The sequence below is a fragment of the Trichoplusia ni genome, chromosome 23 (genome assembly GCF_003590095.1).
Source record: "Trichoplusia ni isolate ovarian cell line Hi5 chromosome 23, tn1, whole genome shotgun sequence".
NCBI classification, from domain to species: Eukaryota; Metazoa; Arthropoda; class Insecta; order Lepidoptera; family Noctuidae; genus Trichoplusia; species Trichoplusia ni.
The window spans coordinates 5349639-5366674 of NC_039500.1; the positions used below are offsets into that span (position 1 = coordinate 5349639).

The 17036-nt window shown below is 34.1% G+C and overlaps 2 protein-coding genes across 2 annotated transcripts; one reads left to right on the plus strand and one right to left on the minus strand.

Moving 5' to 3' along the window:
• The first annotated feature begins 1672 nt into the window (after positions 1-1672).
• Positions 1673-10560, plus strand: LOC113504762 (NPC intracellular cholesterol transporter 2-like). The gene is made up of 3 exons (XM_026887191.1): positions 1673-1927; positions 9266-9376; positions 9909-10560. Exons 1-3 carry the CDS (start codon positions 1852-1854, stop codon positions 10193-10195), a joined length of 474 nt encoding a protein of 157 aa, XP_026742992.1. The 5' UTR covers positions 1673-1851; the 3' UTR covers positions 10196-10560.
• Positions 10561-13708: 3148 nt separating this feature from the next.
• LOC113504759 (glucoside xylosyltransferase 1) lies at positions 13709-17001 on the minus strand. The gene is made up of 6 exons (XM_026887188.1): positions 16738-17001; positions 16348-16657; positions 16018-16210; positions 15198-15313; positions 14715-14897; positions 13709-14417 (listed from the first exon to the last, which is right to left on the minus strand). Exons 1-6 carry the CDS (start codon positions 16860-16862, stop codon positions 14238-14240), a joined length of 1107 nt encoding a protein of 368 aa, XP_026742989.1. The 5' UTR covers positions 16863-17001; the 3' UTR covers positions 13709-14237.
• Between the last annotated feature and the right edge of the window lie 35 nt (positions 17002-17036).

Genomic DNA, 17036 nt, shown 5'->3' on the forward strand with positions numbered 1-17036 from the left:
TATAGTAACGGTCTACTTAGTTACGTCGAAAAACATTAGTCCTCCCTTGCAATTTGCAAAACATTAAACTTTTCGACTTATTAGATATTTAATAAAAAAATAACTCGAAAAGTTTAATGAGTATTGAGTGGTTTTTGAAAAAAAATGGTTTAGTGTTAATTAAACATAAAAATGTGACCGTGGTCTGTTTTTAATATGATGTATAATTCACGAACTCAAACATGCGGTTTTCGTAAATTGTTTACATTCCACAGGCTTCCACAGGCAGGCGAAACACTATAAATATCTCAGCACATTAAAATAATGCTTAGTAGCCAAGCAACATTAATTGGTGTTTTTAGTTTTTTGGAATAGGTATGGCCCTGTAGATTCCAGCACTGTATTCTAAACCGATGTTCCTACAGAACACGGTTACGGAATCAATTCATCGAAAAAGATTTGATTATACACCAGCTCCAAAAAATTGGAGATAATTAATTTGTTTTTTTTTAGTAGGTATGTGTATAGTGTTCCCTATTGTTTAAATATTTTTTTTCCTTTACTTTCTTAAAAACTTCGGGTCCGAATTCTTAAAGGGAACATGATACTGCGCACGGTTATTTTAACATGAACTTATTAACTAAGTTCTGCTTAGAAGGTACCTACCTCAGTCGTTTTATATTCACCTCCTTATTAACATTTTATTCATGAAGCTTACCATGACACAAAAAACTACTTTTATGCCTATCTAAGTAATTGGCAGGTATATTATAATGCTGCTCTCATAATTATGCTTCTATTAACTTGATCAAGACCTTAAATTATGCGAAACGAATCCGCTTTCTGAAAATCTCATTAAGATTAATTCCTCTATATATCAGCTTGTTGATAAAGCGGAGTATTTCAGCATGGGTTTGGCATTATGTCTGAACTGATCTAAATACTTCTTTTTGAGTCGAGGATGGAAGACTTGACTTAAAATTCCTGAACCCAAAAAGTGGCTAAGCTAACAGTCACATCATTGGCCTTCTATTTCTTGCATCTGGGTCCAAATTCCACTGCTTGTAACGGCCAATGAATTAATGGAAATCTGATGAAAATTACACTATTCTATGAAATATCAAATCGGCGAATCGAGTTGATATCCAATGTAATTGTGCTTTCTAGGAGTACTATTTATCGAAAAAATTAAAAAAACTTTCGTGTTTACACTGTTTCTCCAATGTTCACATACACATATCAGTTACGTACAACTACTTGTATCTTTACCTTTTCACTTCCCCATTCCCCACATCCGCACCACGCATCATTACATGTCTCTTCTTTAACCACGGACGTATGTATGCCACAAAGAATACTACTTATATACTACCCTTTTATGACTAATTCATTAATAAGGTATTATTAGGTAAGCTATTTGTTTACCAAAAACCAGGTTTTGCGATACATTTATCCGAAAAACAGCGTTCTTGTGAATTTTTAGATTCTCCAACAAAGGATTCAAGCATGAGCATTTTTTGCAACAGAATTCAACAGATAACTACATAGGATTATTTATTACATCGATTGTCAATATCTCCCATTATCTTCATCTGCATAGCTCATAAATTCTGCGAGGCATCTCTGTAAGTATAACGAACCTGCCTCCCACTATATATTGGCGGGCACGATCGCCGGCAACTTATTTTAAACTTAGTAGTTTGGTCGAGTGTTGTCCGACGCGGCTCAGTCGCCCGCTCGCCTCTCCCGCACTACCGCGATACACACCACGGTGTAGCAGCTCCGCGGCGACGTCGCTATTGTCCGAGCGTGACCGTCCACCTCCAGCTCGCCTGACACCGGCACTGACACTCGAACCCGACAGACGCAATAATGGTGGCACTCCGGACAGTCGTGTGGCTCTGCGTGCTGGCGGCCGCCGCCGCCACTAGCGTGCAGCAATGTCCAGGTGAGCCTCGCTTTACATAAGCCCATTAGAACTCGACCCGCTTTCTTCTTGTAATGAGTTCACAGTAAACATACTGTTATTGTTTCCTAATAATGCCGTGTTGCCTGCCACCCACCTCAATGAGGGTCCTTTTAAGAGTTCAGAAATAATCTTTGCCTATTTGATACCTACCAAGAGTATTTTTTTTGTATTAGTTTTGAAAATAAAAAAGATACAAGTAGTAATGTAGGTTAAACAACTTTGCGGCTCTCTAGTCAGGGTATGCACGATGTGTACAGTTTTCTTAGGTCACAGATAGTTATTACTTACAAATGAAACAATACACTGGTACAAAGTATAATGAGATTAGCTCTGTCGTATAACAACGCAGTATTACGTCGGTACCTACTCAGATTAAGCAAAGTGCACTACTTCATTATTAGTTTGACCTATGGCCTTTCTTTGTTAGAATTAATTGTGACACATGACGAGATACTTACTAAGTCTTGTGTATTGTTTGTTTCCAACTTGTGCTTATATTATGTGACGACTTACTTAAGTAAATTGGATAATAATTCTACTATTTATGTACACATGCATAAAAACTATTTTTGCAGAACAAAGCTGAATTTAAAAACTTCTTTAGTTACCTAAGAAATAATTGATATGGAATTTTGAACCACCATATTTGTCAACAATATTCCCAAGAAAAGTTCTGCCAAAAATTAATATCGCGTTAGATTTGATGATGGTAGTCAGCCAGTGTGGTAATTATTTTTATTATTAGTGGCCATCGACTGTGTCCATCAATAACTCGTGTATGTGTAAATTGTCCATTGTCAGGTGTAAATTATCATTGCGGCAAGCGAACATAATAACACAAATAATTTTCATCATTTTGTTTTCAATTACAATTACGAAAAGGGGATGCTTAAAAACAAAAAATAACATTATAATCCAGGAATTAACTTTACCTTTGTATGGCATACTAAATTCGAATTTTAAAACGTTTTTCCCAAACTACATTTAAACGACATTATTGGTCTGAAAAAGTATCTATAGCAAGATTCGCTTTGTGTTGGCGTTTTCGATTAACTTTCGATTTAAGGTAGGCTATAAAATTGACGCAGACGGTGCATGTAAAATAAGATTACCTTCCAATATTTATGATCTCTTTTACCACGTAGTAAAACTTCTTCGAACTAAGTATTTATTGTAATTGGTTTCTTGCGCATCTAGCCTGACTTGTTTATTTTTAGCAATAAATTATATTATATATGTCCTTATGAATGCAACATCGTAAAACTACGGATGATCTAAGGAGTTCTGACTTCAAGCAAGCAATTTAATTGGTTAATAATGCTTTTAGATATCTGACTATATTATAAGCATGCCAGCGGTTATAACAAAGAGGAAAATTATAGCTTATTTTGATTGTTGTTTTAATGAGTTATTACACCGTTTGATGTTATCGATTTATCTTTCAAAAGACATTACATTTGTGAACAGTGTAGGTAGTCAAAACATTTCATCTATTTTAAACAGAGCATTTAGACAAAGATTCACAAGAAACACTTCATCATCTACACACTCTTTACGGTCCGTGCCTTATATTGGGGATCATGGTCAACGGGAATGCACCGCGGATAGATTATCTGCGCTTACGCACGGTAAATGAGATATGAGTCGACAATGCAGTCTTGGATTTGTTTAAGACATACTTATAGTTTAGTACAGAGCATTAGAGATGAAACAGGCGACATCTCATCATGTTCTACTTTGACCAAACAATTAAACAACTGCATCCTGCAGACGTGCCAACCCAATAAACTAACATTCGCAGTCGAAAATTGAATACTTAAGCCTTCTGTTTGTAAAACCGTCTACACAATACAATTAAAAATGTGTTAAAGTACGAATCGATGAAGCTGGTAGCAGTAGTTAAGATGCGAATATGCGAACATTTACAAGTAGTTGTGTACTTGTGCTTCCACGGTCACGGCTAACTAGTCCAGTGCCAACTGCAATTAGCCATCAAGACTATAATTACAGCAACAGGCTTACTCACATCTTGCGAGTAGATAGTACAAAAACGTCATGAATTGATTAAGGGTTTTTTCCCCTTTCAAGGCTAATTTTCGTATCCGTATGCGTAATTATAAAATCTCTACGTATTTTACTTTAGACTGACAGTCATAAGGATATTTATTATATTTATATGATGAAGGATACAAGCAGTGGGAAGTACTTTGAATTTTGCTGTCTTACTTTTACTTCATTTGCCTACTAAAAACACAGGGTGTGCCCTTTTGTTTCACATGTTATTTTATGCACATCATACGGGCGGATATTTGAATTACTTTTTTTGTAATGCGTGAGCGATCCCGTGACTCTGGCTAAAACCGTAAAAGGGGCCCGGGGTATTTTTAGTTCGTGGAAGACCTACATAATATCCTCACTCCTTGCCTTCGACCTGGGTTGATGTCCAAAAACAAAACAAAAGGTTATCGATAACCTAAAAACTTTTGATACCACCACACCTTTTGAACCACATAAACATCATAAACTTGTTTACTTATTACAATAGATGCTCATTTTTCTCTTCACATTGATGACATAATCATCGGATGCCACTATCATCATTTTACACTGTAAGGGACACTTAAATAGAAACTATCGAAAATGATTACCACGGTCTTATATCCTGTGGATCCCATTCGGGAACTATTCTTAAATAAAAAAGACGTATGTCATCATCACGTAACCGCGTAACTGCCACGGCATGTTATCCTATTCAAATACCAATTTAAAGATGAGATCTCCTTTTGAATATAAATTAATGTATGTTTCTTGGATAACAAGTGGTCTGAGAGTAAAACATCTTTGTTCTGGCCTACACCTGTCTATTATTTAAATATTTATCATGGTATGTGTAGACCTACTAACATTCAGAGCACGATTTAAGTGACACAACTTGCGCATACAAAAGTTTATTAGCGCGCGGAGAATTGGGCGCTTTGTTGTAAAACTATAGCAAATATCAATGAGCATGGTTTATACAATTTCAGTCAAATAACAAGATTTAGTTGTTATGAAATTATACTAAAAAACGTTATATCATTTTTTTTAGCTTCCTCTTGGTTTTGATATTGTTTATCCCGTCAAATTAAAGTACATCTAAATCATATTTCTTGAATGTCTAGAGTATCATAGTACCTAGTGTGTCTACAGCTTCCAATTGTAGAAAGGTGAAATTTCATTTCCCTCCTAGAACGTGCTAATTAAAAACCAAGTTTGTCATACATATTTTCTTGTCACGTATACGCCAATGCGATACGACTTGAATACTAATACTAACATCATGGTATTTTCGTACTATTGTATATGCTACCTAAGCTACGTCAGCGGTTGAGATGCACTTTGCTGGGACGAAGCCTATTGTTCTTATAATATTCTCTCTTTGTTCTTTATAGTTCCGTGCTTCTGAATTCGACGCATTTGTAGTACCATTTAAGACCAATCTAATTGTAAATTCGATGATTCAATGACAATTTGATTTGGTAAACTGTGTCCAAAGCATGTCGAACTGAATACCACGTTCACATTCACACCATTATCGCATAAGGAAATAGAGAACTCCTGATTGATTTCGCGGTTCACAGTGAATATAAAAGCTTTGTATTATCACCATGAATTGGTTTTCATATTAGTTAGTATATGTATGTATTGTAATGGTTTTTACTTCAAAAAAGAAGAAACCTCACTGAAATTAAGTCCTGTTTTATTGTATCTATTGTTTATAATTTCTGCAGGGTAGCCAGCCGCCAGAAAACGGGGTTCAGATATTCTCCTTTTCATACTTAAAGTTCTATTTTGAATAAATGTTTCGTGAAGAGTCTTTCCATATCCCACAATCATAATCATCCCAGAATCAGATATTCATAAGTTATTGTGGACTGCAGAAATCCTTAAAACTATTACAAAACTTGTTAGGCAGAGTGTAATGACGAATACATAACACTGTGTCTATAAAACTGGTCTTTATCCTTTTTAAGCTATAAAAAACATTAAATTACCTCTCAATAGAGGTTTTAGCACGTCCATAAATGTATAGGTATCTATAGTAAGTAGTTTGAATACAACCACAGATACAACTAACTAATAACGTCTGTTCTTAAGCCGGGAAAAAAACGCCCTTCAAAACTTGCGACGAGTTGTTTAAATAACATGCAATTACATGTGTGTGTGAAATTAAACCGGTTATCCAAGATTTTTTCCTTTTACAATGGACCTCCTTTGCTTGATATCATATTAATTTAAAGAATCTAAACAAGTACGTAGTAGTAGTAACAGTAGGCGCAAAAATGTATCTCTTGGCTAAATGAGCCATGAATTTATGAATGCAAGCTCCTTTAGCTTGATTTTTTGGTAAAAACTGGCCGGTGACGCATAAAACTGAAAGCGTATCAAGGAAGCAAACAAATGAAAGGAAAAAAACAGTGTTCTGATTATACTTACATGTTTAAAGAACCTACATAGCCATGTATTTTTATACGTGTCGTGTAATGCAGACAAGTCTCGCGCCACTTCGTGAACATCTAGGTGCGGAGGCTGTTGTAGTATGCGAACTGGTAGGAATTATCTAACAAACAGTTTGTGAACTTGGAAACGCATGATAGTATAATACGTATAGTAATATAAGGTACGCGTACGTCTACCTGGATACTGAGTAGACATAGAACTTTAAAGATGTTTTATAAGATTGTGATTTAAATTAACAAAGGTTTCTTCTAATGGGTCACATTTATATTATAAATGCGAAAGTTTGTGTGTGTTTGTTTCCTCTTCACGCTCAATCGTCTGGACTTATTTCGATCAGTTTTGGTTTGATTATAGTTCACACTAACTGATAGGCTATTTCTATCCGACTTCTTTGAAGGAGGGTAATTATTTTGGAGCTATAACTGGCATCTAGGCGAGCAACAGCTTGTTAAACATAAATTGGACAAGAACTATTACTCTCTGTATGGATTCATATGATGCACAAGGTGCAGGTTCGTTCCCAATGCAGGCAAAGTAGGTACCCATGAGACTTTTCCAAGTTATTTTATGTACTATATTTAGTATTATTAAAAGACAATGGCAAAGGTGAAAACAAACAAATCATTTATTTAGAAAACCTAATATATTAACTGCAATATTTTCTTAGAGAAAAGTTGAACTCTATATGAATCAGATCACAATAACTTACTGACATTATAGTCACTTGTTCTTGATTTTTAGAATTATCACTTATTTACTAACCTACCCAAGTGGGTAATTCATTTATAAATGGGTATGTAATTGTTTTGGCAACATTAACAATTCTGTCAAGTGAATAGCCTCATTATCTTACTTACTTACAAGCACGATAACTTGTCCCACATTACGACAACCACGACATTGTTCAATTAACATTGATTTAATATAATTAGCTCGTTTAAATAATAAACTATTATTATTTATCGTTGATTGAGTTATGAAGCATATTGTCCAATTGTTAGATAAATTATAAGTATTTGTATGGACTATGGACATTACAGAAAAATGTTATGAGTTTCTGTATTTATACATAGGTAGGTACCTAATGAAGTGTTAAGGTAAACACCTAAGGTTTAATATTTAATTCGTTAATTAGGTGCGCACTTTTTTTAGTAAGTATACATACCAACAAGAAGAGGCAACGACATTATTTTGAATGCATTTGTAAATATCAGAGTCCGTTACGTCTACTCTAGAGTTAATTGGGCAACATTATCAGCCGGTTCCGTCCCACTTCAACCACTTTGATTACGCAGCACCGACAGACAAGTAGGCACGGATTGGGTAACACTCAATATAGATCGCGAATTCAAGCCGTGACCTTCTTGAGTAAGATGTAGATGTTTACAAAAACACAAACAGATATCAACAAACTGCCAAATCGGAGCACAGCTGTTCGGGCAAAGATTTACCTGCAACAAATAAATAAATAAATAAAATGCGGACAACATCACATACAATTGTTCTGAACCCAAAGTAAGTTGCTCAAGCACTTGTGTTATGGAATTCAGATACAACGAAGGTACCACAAACACCCAGACCCGAGGCAATGTAGAAATGTGAAATTTTTTACATTGACCCGACCGGGGATCGAACCCGGGGACCTCAGAGCTAGCGACACCTTGAAACCGGTGCGTACGCCACTCGACCACGGAGGTCGTCGAACAAAGACGTTTAGTAATGACAAACAGGGCTCCATTTCCTCAATCCTAATTTTCAAACACAATAATTGGAAATCCATTGTATTGACAGTGACTTTAAAATTGTTTTGTTGGAAAAATGAATAGGTCAACACGAATAGTGTCATTTTAATCCAATTTACATTCATTCCTCAGCAATTGTCAATAGCGGAATTGGGGCCGCTATAAATAACTACACTTTGATACTTTCACACATGCCCACTGCTTGTATAAACTTGCAAATAAGTAGGATTCAGATTCAGGATTCCAGATTTCCTTAATTTCTTTGGTCGTTTTATATATTTCACTTTTTAAGTCAGCGTTCTTACTAGTATGGGCTTAAATTATAGCCTGTTAGAACAAAACAGGCAACTGGGGATCTTGAATGTTTATCTACCAACTAATAACCATACCTATTTGGTAAATATAAAATTTTAACCTTTAACACAAACTATTATTAGCTTACCTCGAGACAAATATCTGTAGGTCATGCTGATTTTTATTCGGCACAGAACGGAAACATCGGCCCCAAGCATATAATAGAGAGTCGCAAAAACTAGGAGTGTCATAGCTTAGCTGGACACAGGATATGTTATCAAAATGGCCGGTACTCTTCATATTTTCAGAATAAAACTATAACAAAGGGTAGTCTTAACGAAAAACCTTGACAAAAGCCGGGTAGTCCTAATTGTAGGTTAGCGATTGAGATTTACTAACATCCGTCCAATTTACTGGGAATAAGCGAACTCACCTCACACAAACAGCGTGGTAATCTGCATGATCATCTCATCTCACAACTGTGATTTTCGAGTTTCGACAACTGGCCGGTAACTTTACCTAATAATACTTTTATTTGTTTATTACTTAACACTCGTTTGTATTCAATGTCAAGACCAGGGTCACACCCAATGACTTCCTTATGGTTATCACTTGCATCCAGTTTTTTTTTTGTATGAATAGTCGATATTCATTGCTTCCTTGTGTTTGTTGTTTTGATGCTACATTTTTACTTTCAACGCAGCAGAAAACGTAAACATAGTTTCATAATCCCACAGTAATTCTTTGGACTTGGAATAAACTGTTCGCTGTTTGTTTCCAGGTCAAAACTTAGAAAACCTCAGTGACAGTGTGCAGTTGCTGTCATGCAAGAAACTACCGTGCCGCCTCAAGAAAGGGACCAAGCAAGAAATCACTATCACATTCACACCAGGTACAAGAGAGCTATACAATTTGTCTTGATATCTAAATTCAAGCTTGAGGAACGTCGGTTGGTAACGAGAATCGATCGACTGATTCAAAAATCGGTCTGCATATATGTTTAGACACACACTGCAGAACATTTCTTATGTACCTATGTACAATTGGTATACGACAAGACTAACATTACCTACATGCAACCATTTTTAATATTAAATGAGGAAATAAATAGTTACCTTAATTCAAGTGACCCCTACACTTCGAGTCTGAGATTTAACCGTTCAGATAGCGGAGTAGTTCACGCCCTCTACAATATGATGTAGATTCGACTTTCGCATGAGACGAATATTTGTTCAATGTTTTAGTAGTCTGTTTTTTAATTTATTAAGTACCTACTTACTTCTTACAATATTCATATATAGCTTATTACAGAGCCGCACTAAATGTTTGTACAGTTTGTCTGCGGTTAAGCATAATCGTTTCTACTTTTTAGCGTTATGCATTGCAAATAATGACTTATTGACTAAATTTTAAATGTGTTGCAGAGGAAGAAATCCAAAGTGTGGTCAACCAAGTCAGTGCGGAGGTGTTTGGTGTACCGTTGCCGTTTGTCGGAGTCGACGGACAACCGATTTGCGATAAGATCTTCTTGGAGAACGGTGACAAAGCTTCCTGTCCCCTTCAGAGTGGAACTAAATACACCTACAAAGACTCTTTCCCTATCCTAGACTTCTATCCCTCGATACCTGTGCGAGTACACTGGGCGCTGGCGAAGAAAGCAGACAGCAAAGAAAACATCATATGCTTCGAAGTACCCGCCAGAATCTCGTAATTTACACAAACAGCCAAGTGTACCTTACTTTTTAGATAGTTTAATATAAATTAGCAAGTAGGTAATGTTCTTTTGAATTTAAATGAGACAATGTTGAATGAATTTTATCGAAGTACTTGCCATGGAGTCCGTTCAAATAGTCTCATTTAACTGTGGTATACAAGTAAATCACAAAATGTGTTATTTTAATTCTAGTAATGCAGGCGATGCCATGAATAAATAAATAATGGTTTTTAATCACTTTTTCAAACATATTCTGTATCTGTTTACTAAATGACAGATTGTGTAATTTATTTCGTCATTCGTGGAATTGTTAAGATGTAAGCGATTGTAATAAAAGTGATAAATTATATGTTTGATATTCCTTTGGTTATTAAGTTATTTACCCACAATGTCCAAGTGTATTCTTTTAACTTTGGAAGTAGTAAATACCGAATGAAAATTGAGTGAAAGCACTTTTAGTTAAATTTTCTGTCATTGTTATCTTGCAAGATGTATGTATACAAACGCTGGGCTACGGGTACCTGAAGCGAAATCACAAACTTAAAACTGATAAAGACAGTAAAAAAACACATGCTAATGTAAAAATATAATTGATTGAAATATAAAAGTAAAATAATTAACTTAACATTATGAGGCAGATTTAATACTATTAAAATATCAAATTGGTACAAAACAACTTAATTAAATACACATAAGTACAATAAACGACACATCAATTGTGACAACTTTACCTTAGGAAACGAAAAAGAGAGCAGGTTTCCTCGTTATAGAATAAGTATTTTATTTAATATTTTAGTTTGTTCCATTCAGCCCACTGGCCTTATAATACGCTAGACTAACGTTCGGTAACAATTTGCAGTTTGTTTTTTTTTATCAAGATCACATCAATAACATTCTGCGATCGTCCGGGAAACTTAATATTGGACAGAAATTAATTGATAGTTTTTAATTAACCAACCAGCAAGCGTTTTTATATGGTCATTAATTGAGTTCAACTCAATGTCAATTTGATCTTTACAGGAGGTACAACTTATATAGACTGGTTCATTGAACAAGCTTAATTGTTAAATTTGTATATTTCTGCAAATTAAACCTTATGTACAAGTCGTACAGTTGTTGTTACGACGAGAGAATATTAGGAAAAGGCAACACAATTTCAATACGTGCGGACATTTCGATTTGCAATTAATCAGACACTGAAACTGTTCTTGGGTTTTTATACCTATAAAGTTAAGCTATTAGGACTGGCTGCAATTTAAAGTGCAGGTGCACAAAACCGTCGTCTCTCCTATATCCTTAAAAAATCTCTTGTCCTTAAAAACTTACTTATTTAGTATTTTTTAGATTATAATATTAGTTGAAATCAATAGTTATTGGGCATCGGCAATATAATTGTTAAACAAACGAGCACGACCTTTGGAATATTATTTATTCTGCAAAACACAGTCAGTGAAGTCACCAGAAAAGGTCAAGTTAAAATGACACTTCAAGGCCATATTCGAAATATTATTGTTTGATTCGTTTTTTTATGATTATTCAAACGATATGTAAATTGATTTTATTATTATGTTGCTATTCTCGGAATAATTTATGCATTTTTTTCGGTTTCTTCGGCGTCAGACAGCGATGCCAGCGCATGTCCGTATGGATTGAGGAGCCACTTTCGATTTAAAAAGGAAGCTCGCCCCCTTATTTAGTAGGAAAGTAAATAATTTTGTAGACCGAATTCTGAAATTTGTAGTATAATATGTCTAAAGTTATGTAACTGTGAATGTGGCTCCTCAATCCAAACATCTGAATTGAGGAGCCACCTGAAACACGGAAAGTATTCCATGTATATTTTTGAAAATTTTGTATCATTTAGTAGCAATTGTGTATAGTGTCTACTAAAAATTTGAGCCCAGTACTGTTTATATTCAAGAATATACAATACTTTTAATGTGGCTCCTCGATCTATACACAAGAGCATGAATTGCCATGAAAGTTATTGGTCAATTTATATTCCACTCTAAAGACATTTAGTAGTAAGTGTGTTCGAATTTGTAGTATATGGACAAAGTAGTAGACTGAGCGAATTTAATAAATAAATGCATTTCATTTGGCTCCTCAATCGTGACGTCTGCATAATAAATAATTGACTGTACCTACCTGAGATCAAAACGGAATAAAATACCAGAGACACTAACATTTAGTATAAACGGTCTACTAAATACATATGCACAGATCAACATTGTATATGTTCGGTATCTGAAAAACAAATCACTTCTAAATATTCCTTACGAATTCACTATTTAGGGTGACCATGTTATATGAATTAAACTAGGATGATTCATTTTTGAAATTTAATTTTTCGACAATATTCGGTATGTTTTTGGAATCCAAAGTTTAGAAGATGCAATTTGTATTGTAGAAGAAAATAACGTTTGCACATCTTGTAACCACCAAACAGTGTGTAAATATACTGTATCAAAAACAGTGTCATTTGAACTAAATGTTTCTACGAGGTTTAGAATAAACGAGGTACCAGAAACTATAATGATTTCAAGTAGCTTATATACTTTAATAGGCGTTATAGAATTTATCCCTGCGATTAGCGAAGCTGGAATGGGTCACTATAAATGTCACTACCCAGCGAATGATGAGATGTTTTGTTATGATGACTATGATTCTCACTGTAAAATTCATAAAAGCACCGACCAACCAATATTAATTCATTCTTTAACTTATGTCGAAATTGACTAGATACTAAGTATCCTAAACCTATGAAGAGTCTTTGTACCGAATATTGTCGAAAAATTAAATTTCAAAAATGAATCATCCTAGTTTAATTCATATAACATGGTCACCCTAAATAGTGAATTCGTAAGGAATATTTAGAAGTGATTTGTTTTTCAGATACCGAACATATACAATGTTGATCTGTGCATATGTATTTAGTAGACCGTTTATACTAAATGTTAGTGTCTCTGGTATTTTATTCCGTTTTGATCTCAGGTAGGTACAGTCAATTATTTATTATGCAGACGTCACGATTGAGGAGCCAAATGAAATGCATTTATTTATTAAATTCGCTCAGTCTACTACTTTGTCCATATACTACAAATTCGAACACACTTACTACTAAATGTCTTTAGAGTGGAATATAAATTGACCAATAACTTTCATGGCAATTCATGCTCTTGTGTATAGATCGAGGAGCCACATTAAAAGTATTGTATATTCTTGAATATAAACAGTACTGGGCTCAAATTTTTAGTAGACACTATACACAATTGCTACTAAATGATACAAAATTTTCAAAAATATACATGGAATACTTTCCGTGTTTCAGGTGGCTCCTCAATTCAGATGTTTGGATTGAGGAGCCACATTCACAGTTACATAACTTTAGACATATTATACTACAAATTTCAGAATTCGGTCTACAAAATTATTTACTTTCCTACTAAATAAGGGAGCGAGCTTCCTTTTTAAATCGAAAGTGGCTCCTCAATCCATACGGACATGCCAGCGCCACTACCGGTGACAAGTCTATACATAGTATTACCAACAGCAATAAATACAATAATTATGATAAGAGTTTAAATACTATTAAAGGGTAACATTATAATTACAATCCTTATTCTTTCGTAATTTAAAATTTTATAAGTTTCATTTCATTATTTGGGCAGGCTTATAGATACCATTTAAATCTCATGTTCATGTCAACTTTCTTATATTCTAACTTTAAATGAGTGCTTGTGTGAGTACTTTGGCTTTGAGACAGAATAAATACTGCACAGTATTTTGAAATTCTACTCATTTTAGACCACAGAACAGACAGCTACTGTCTTGATTAAGAATAATAATACTTCGGCTTCACATAGATTATTACATACATTATTAAAGTGCGTCTTTTATATATTTGTGCTATAAAAATAAATAACTTAGATGTTTATAGTCTAATTTGTGACATAACAGACGTTAATAAAGTAAAACCCTGATAATAATATAATTAGATACATTTAACCCTATACCTACTTGCTGAGAGAGTTCAAGACTATCTGTCAGGAACTGGGTATAAGTTACCTAATGTTCTGGTCGGTACTCTAAAGAAAGCGTCCTTTTGATTACCGCAGTTGGACGGGGGCGCCTGGGAGAAGTACCTGTCCATATTCTTGAGGAGAGAATGTGAAGGGTCGGTGCCAACTACATATTCGTCGATTGCTTGAAACACTGCCTGAAAAACATACCATAAAATTATATTTAGTATAATATTGATACTTTAATATCAATATTTTGCTACGAGAAACAGTCAAACATTGGTGATCACACCCTGGGCAAATGTTTTCAAAGCTATGAGGGCAAACCACTGTCTCAAATTACTTTATTTCATGGTGCAAAACAGAATCTGTGCAAAACACAACTGCCTCGTAACTTAAAATAGGGTTTCAAATAAAATAAATTTTACATTTTAATTGAAAACTGCTTTTTACCGATATTCAGGCAAAAATAAATAATAATGATGTACAAATACCTGGAAAGCCGGTTGCTTATTGTTGTGGAAGGCCTTGCGGCTGCCGTGTAGCAGGAAGATGCCGCGCGAGGTGGCGTCAGCGCAGGCGTCACCGTACATGCACTGGTCCGAGCGGTAGTTGTAGCGACACGACAACACGTGCACCGCACTCTCGTGGTAATGGAATATTATGTTTATTATATCCTGTGGAGCATACTACAGTCTGAGAAACTGACATGTAGGTATTCCTATTTATTGCAGACACTTTAGCAGAATTTAAATAACACTCAGACTTTGCTTACAAGTTACACTAATCTTCTTGTTAAATTGACTTTTATATTTCTGACATACTTTCAACTATAAAAGCACAAATCACTGACATAATATAACCAAATATTTAAAGTATATATGTATGAAGTTTTAGTGGCACTATTTTAGAAACAAATGTATGTCCTCTGCCCTGCATGTACACAAACCTATCCATAATTAAGTGAGAAAACATACCTGGTCACCCCATGGTATGTATAGTTTCCATTTCAACATAATTGGTGTCACATAATCCACCCAGCCAAAAGATCTCATGCGAGTCAAATTCATCAACATTACACCTGAATTAAGCCCTGAAATTTTAAATAAAAATACATTTAAATACCATAAAACATTATTATATGTTGTTACTCATCCTAATCATCCTAATATTTAGCTAAAACCACAAAAATATGATAAATGTTAGTGATTTTAAATTCAAGCTTTATCAGTTTTAATTCAATCCTTAAGTTGCTTTATTATATTATTAATTTAATAGCAACAGTTCTAACATTTATTTTATTTGATGATAAGATCTGGCCTTGCTTAAATATTTGCATTTTATTTTAATTCAAGTTAATCTAAATATATTAAAAATTCAAAGTACCAATTGTATAATCTAATAATCATTAAAATTTCAATGAACACAGAACTTCAGAATCACCTAATCAGAAGTTAATGATATGCAAACCAAAAGGTATTACTGAACTTAATTCGATTTTCCACTTAAAAGGTTAACAATCTTACAATTATTTTATTCAAGCATTTATTAATAAATGCTGAAAGCAAATAGACAACTGATATATAACTGGCAAATTATTATTTGATGAAGTTATCTTTATTATTGCTTTATAAAAAAGTTTTAGAGATATAACTTTTTAAGAGCCTTAAACATGGATACTCCATTTGTTATGAATTCAACATTATTTCAAACAATATTAAGATATCTACTTATCTGATCATATGATATGATGGGAAGATTATTAAAAACATTTATTTGTATTTAGAAGGTACCTACCATATTTTCCATAAAATGGATGTTTAGCAAATCTTGGATACCATGAGATGTTGGGGTTATCATCTTCTAATGTCATGGCAGATATCTGTATGCTGTTGAACTTGGTGAAGAACTGCCAGAGCTCTTCGACAGGGCCCAGGAATAAGGTGTCCGTGTCCACGTATATCATGGCATCTATGTGAGGTATCAGTTTCTGAAATGAACATTAACAATGAACTGAATTCTCAAAAAATGATCTATAAAAATTAACTTTGCCATTCTCATTTCAACATTACATTTATTACTTTACAATGTAAAGAACATTTTTTTAAAAGAATATAACAAACTTACAGGTATAAATAAACGTTGGGCTGCACATTTGCTAAACAAATTCATCCAATCCTTTTCATGTTCCTTAGGAAATGTTACTTTGTGTAACTCAAAATCCAATTGATTGTTTGTCAACTGTTTATACTTTGTTAATGTTTCATTGAATTTTGGTCTTAAGCTGTCATCGGCGAAAATTACGAAATGTATTCGTACTCGCGTAAACAACAATGCAGATTTCACGACGTTCAAAGATTCGTTAAATCTGGAGTCGCAAACTACGAATGATAATACTACACGTTCAACCTCACCGTTGTCGTTTTTAATCATGTACCTTAAAAAAAAGTTTTTTTGTTGTTATCTTGTTCGTTTCATAATAATTTCCGTTAGATATCAGTAATAAGCTTAACTTACTTCGATTGTTGCGGCCGTTTGTCCGGTGCACTCTTTTTAGTATTACTTATTTGCGAATACATATATATGACGGCCAAACCACTCAATAGAAAGAAAATCATCGTTTTTAATGATAACTTTTTCATTTTATCAGTAGTTTTGTTTGTCTGACCCAACTGTTTTGATTATTTTGTAACAACAAATAAATAATAATAAATATTCCAAACATGACATTCAAGTTAACATGTTGGTAGCAGTGTTAATCTGTCATACAATGTCACCACCTGTGGTCCCCACAGACTATTATTTTTAGGACAAAT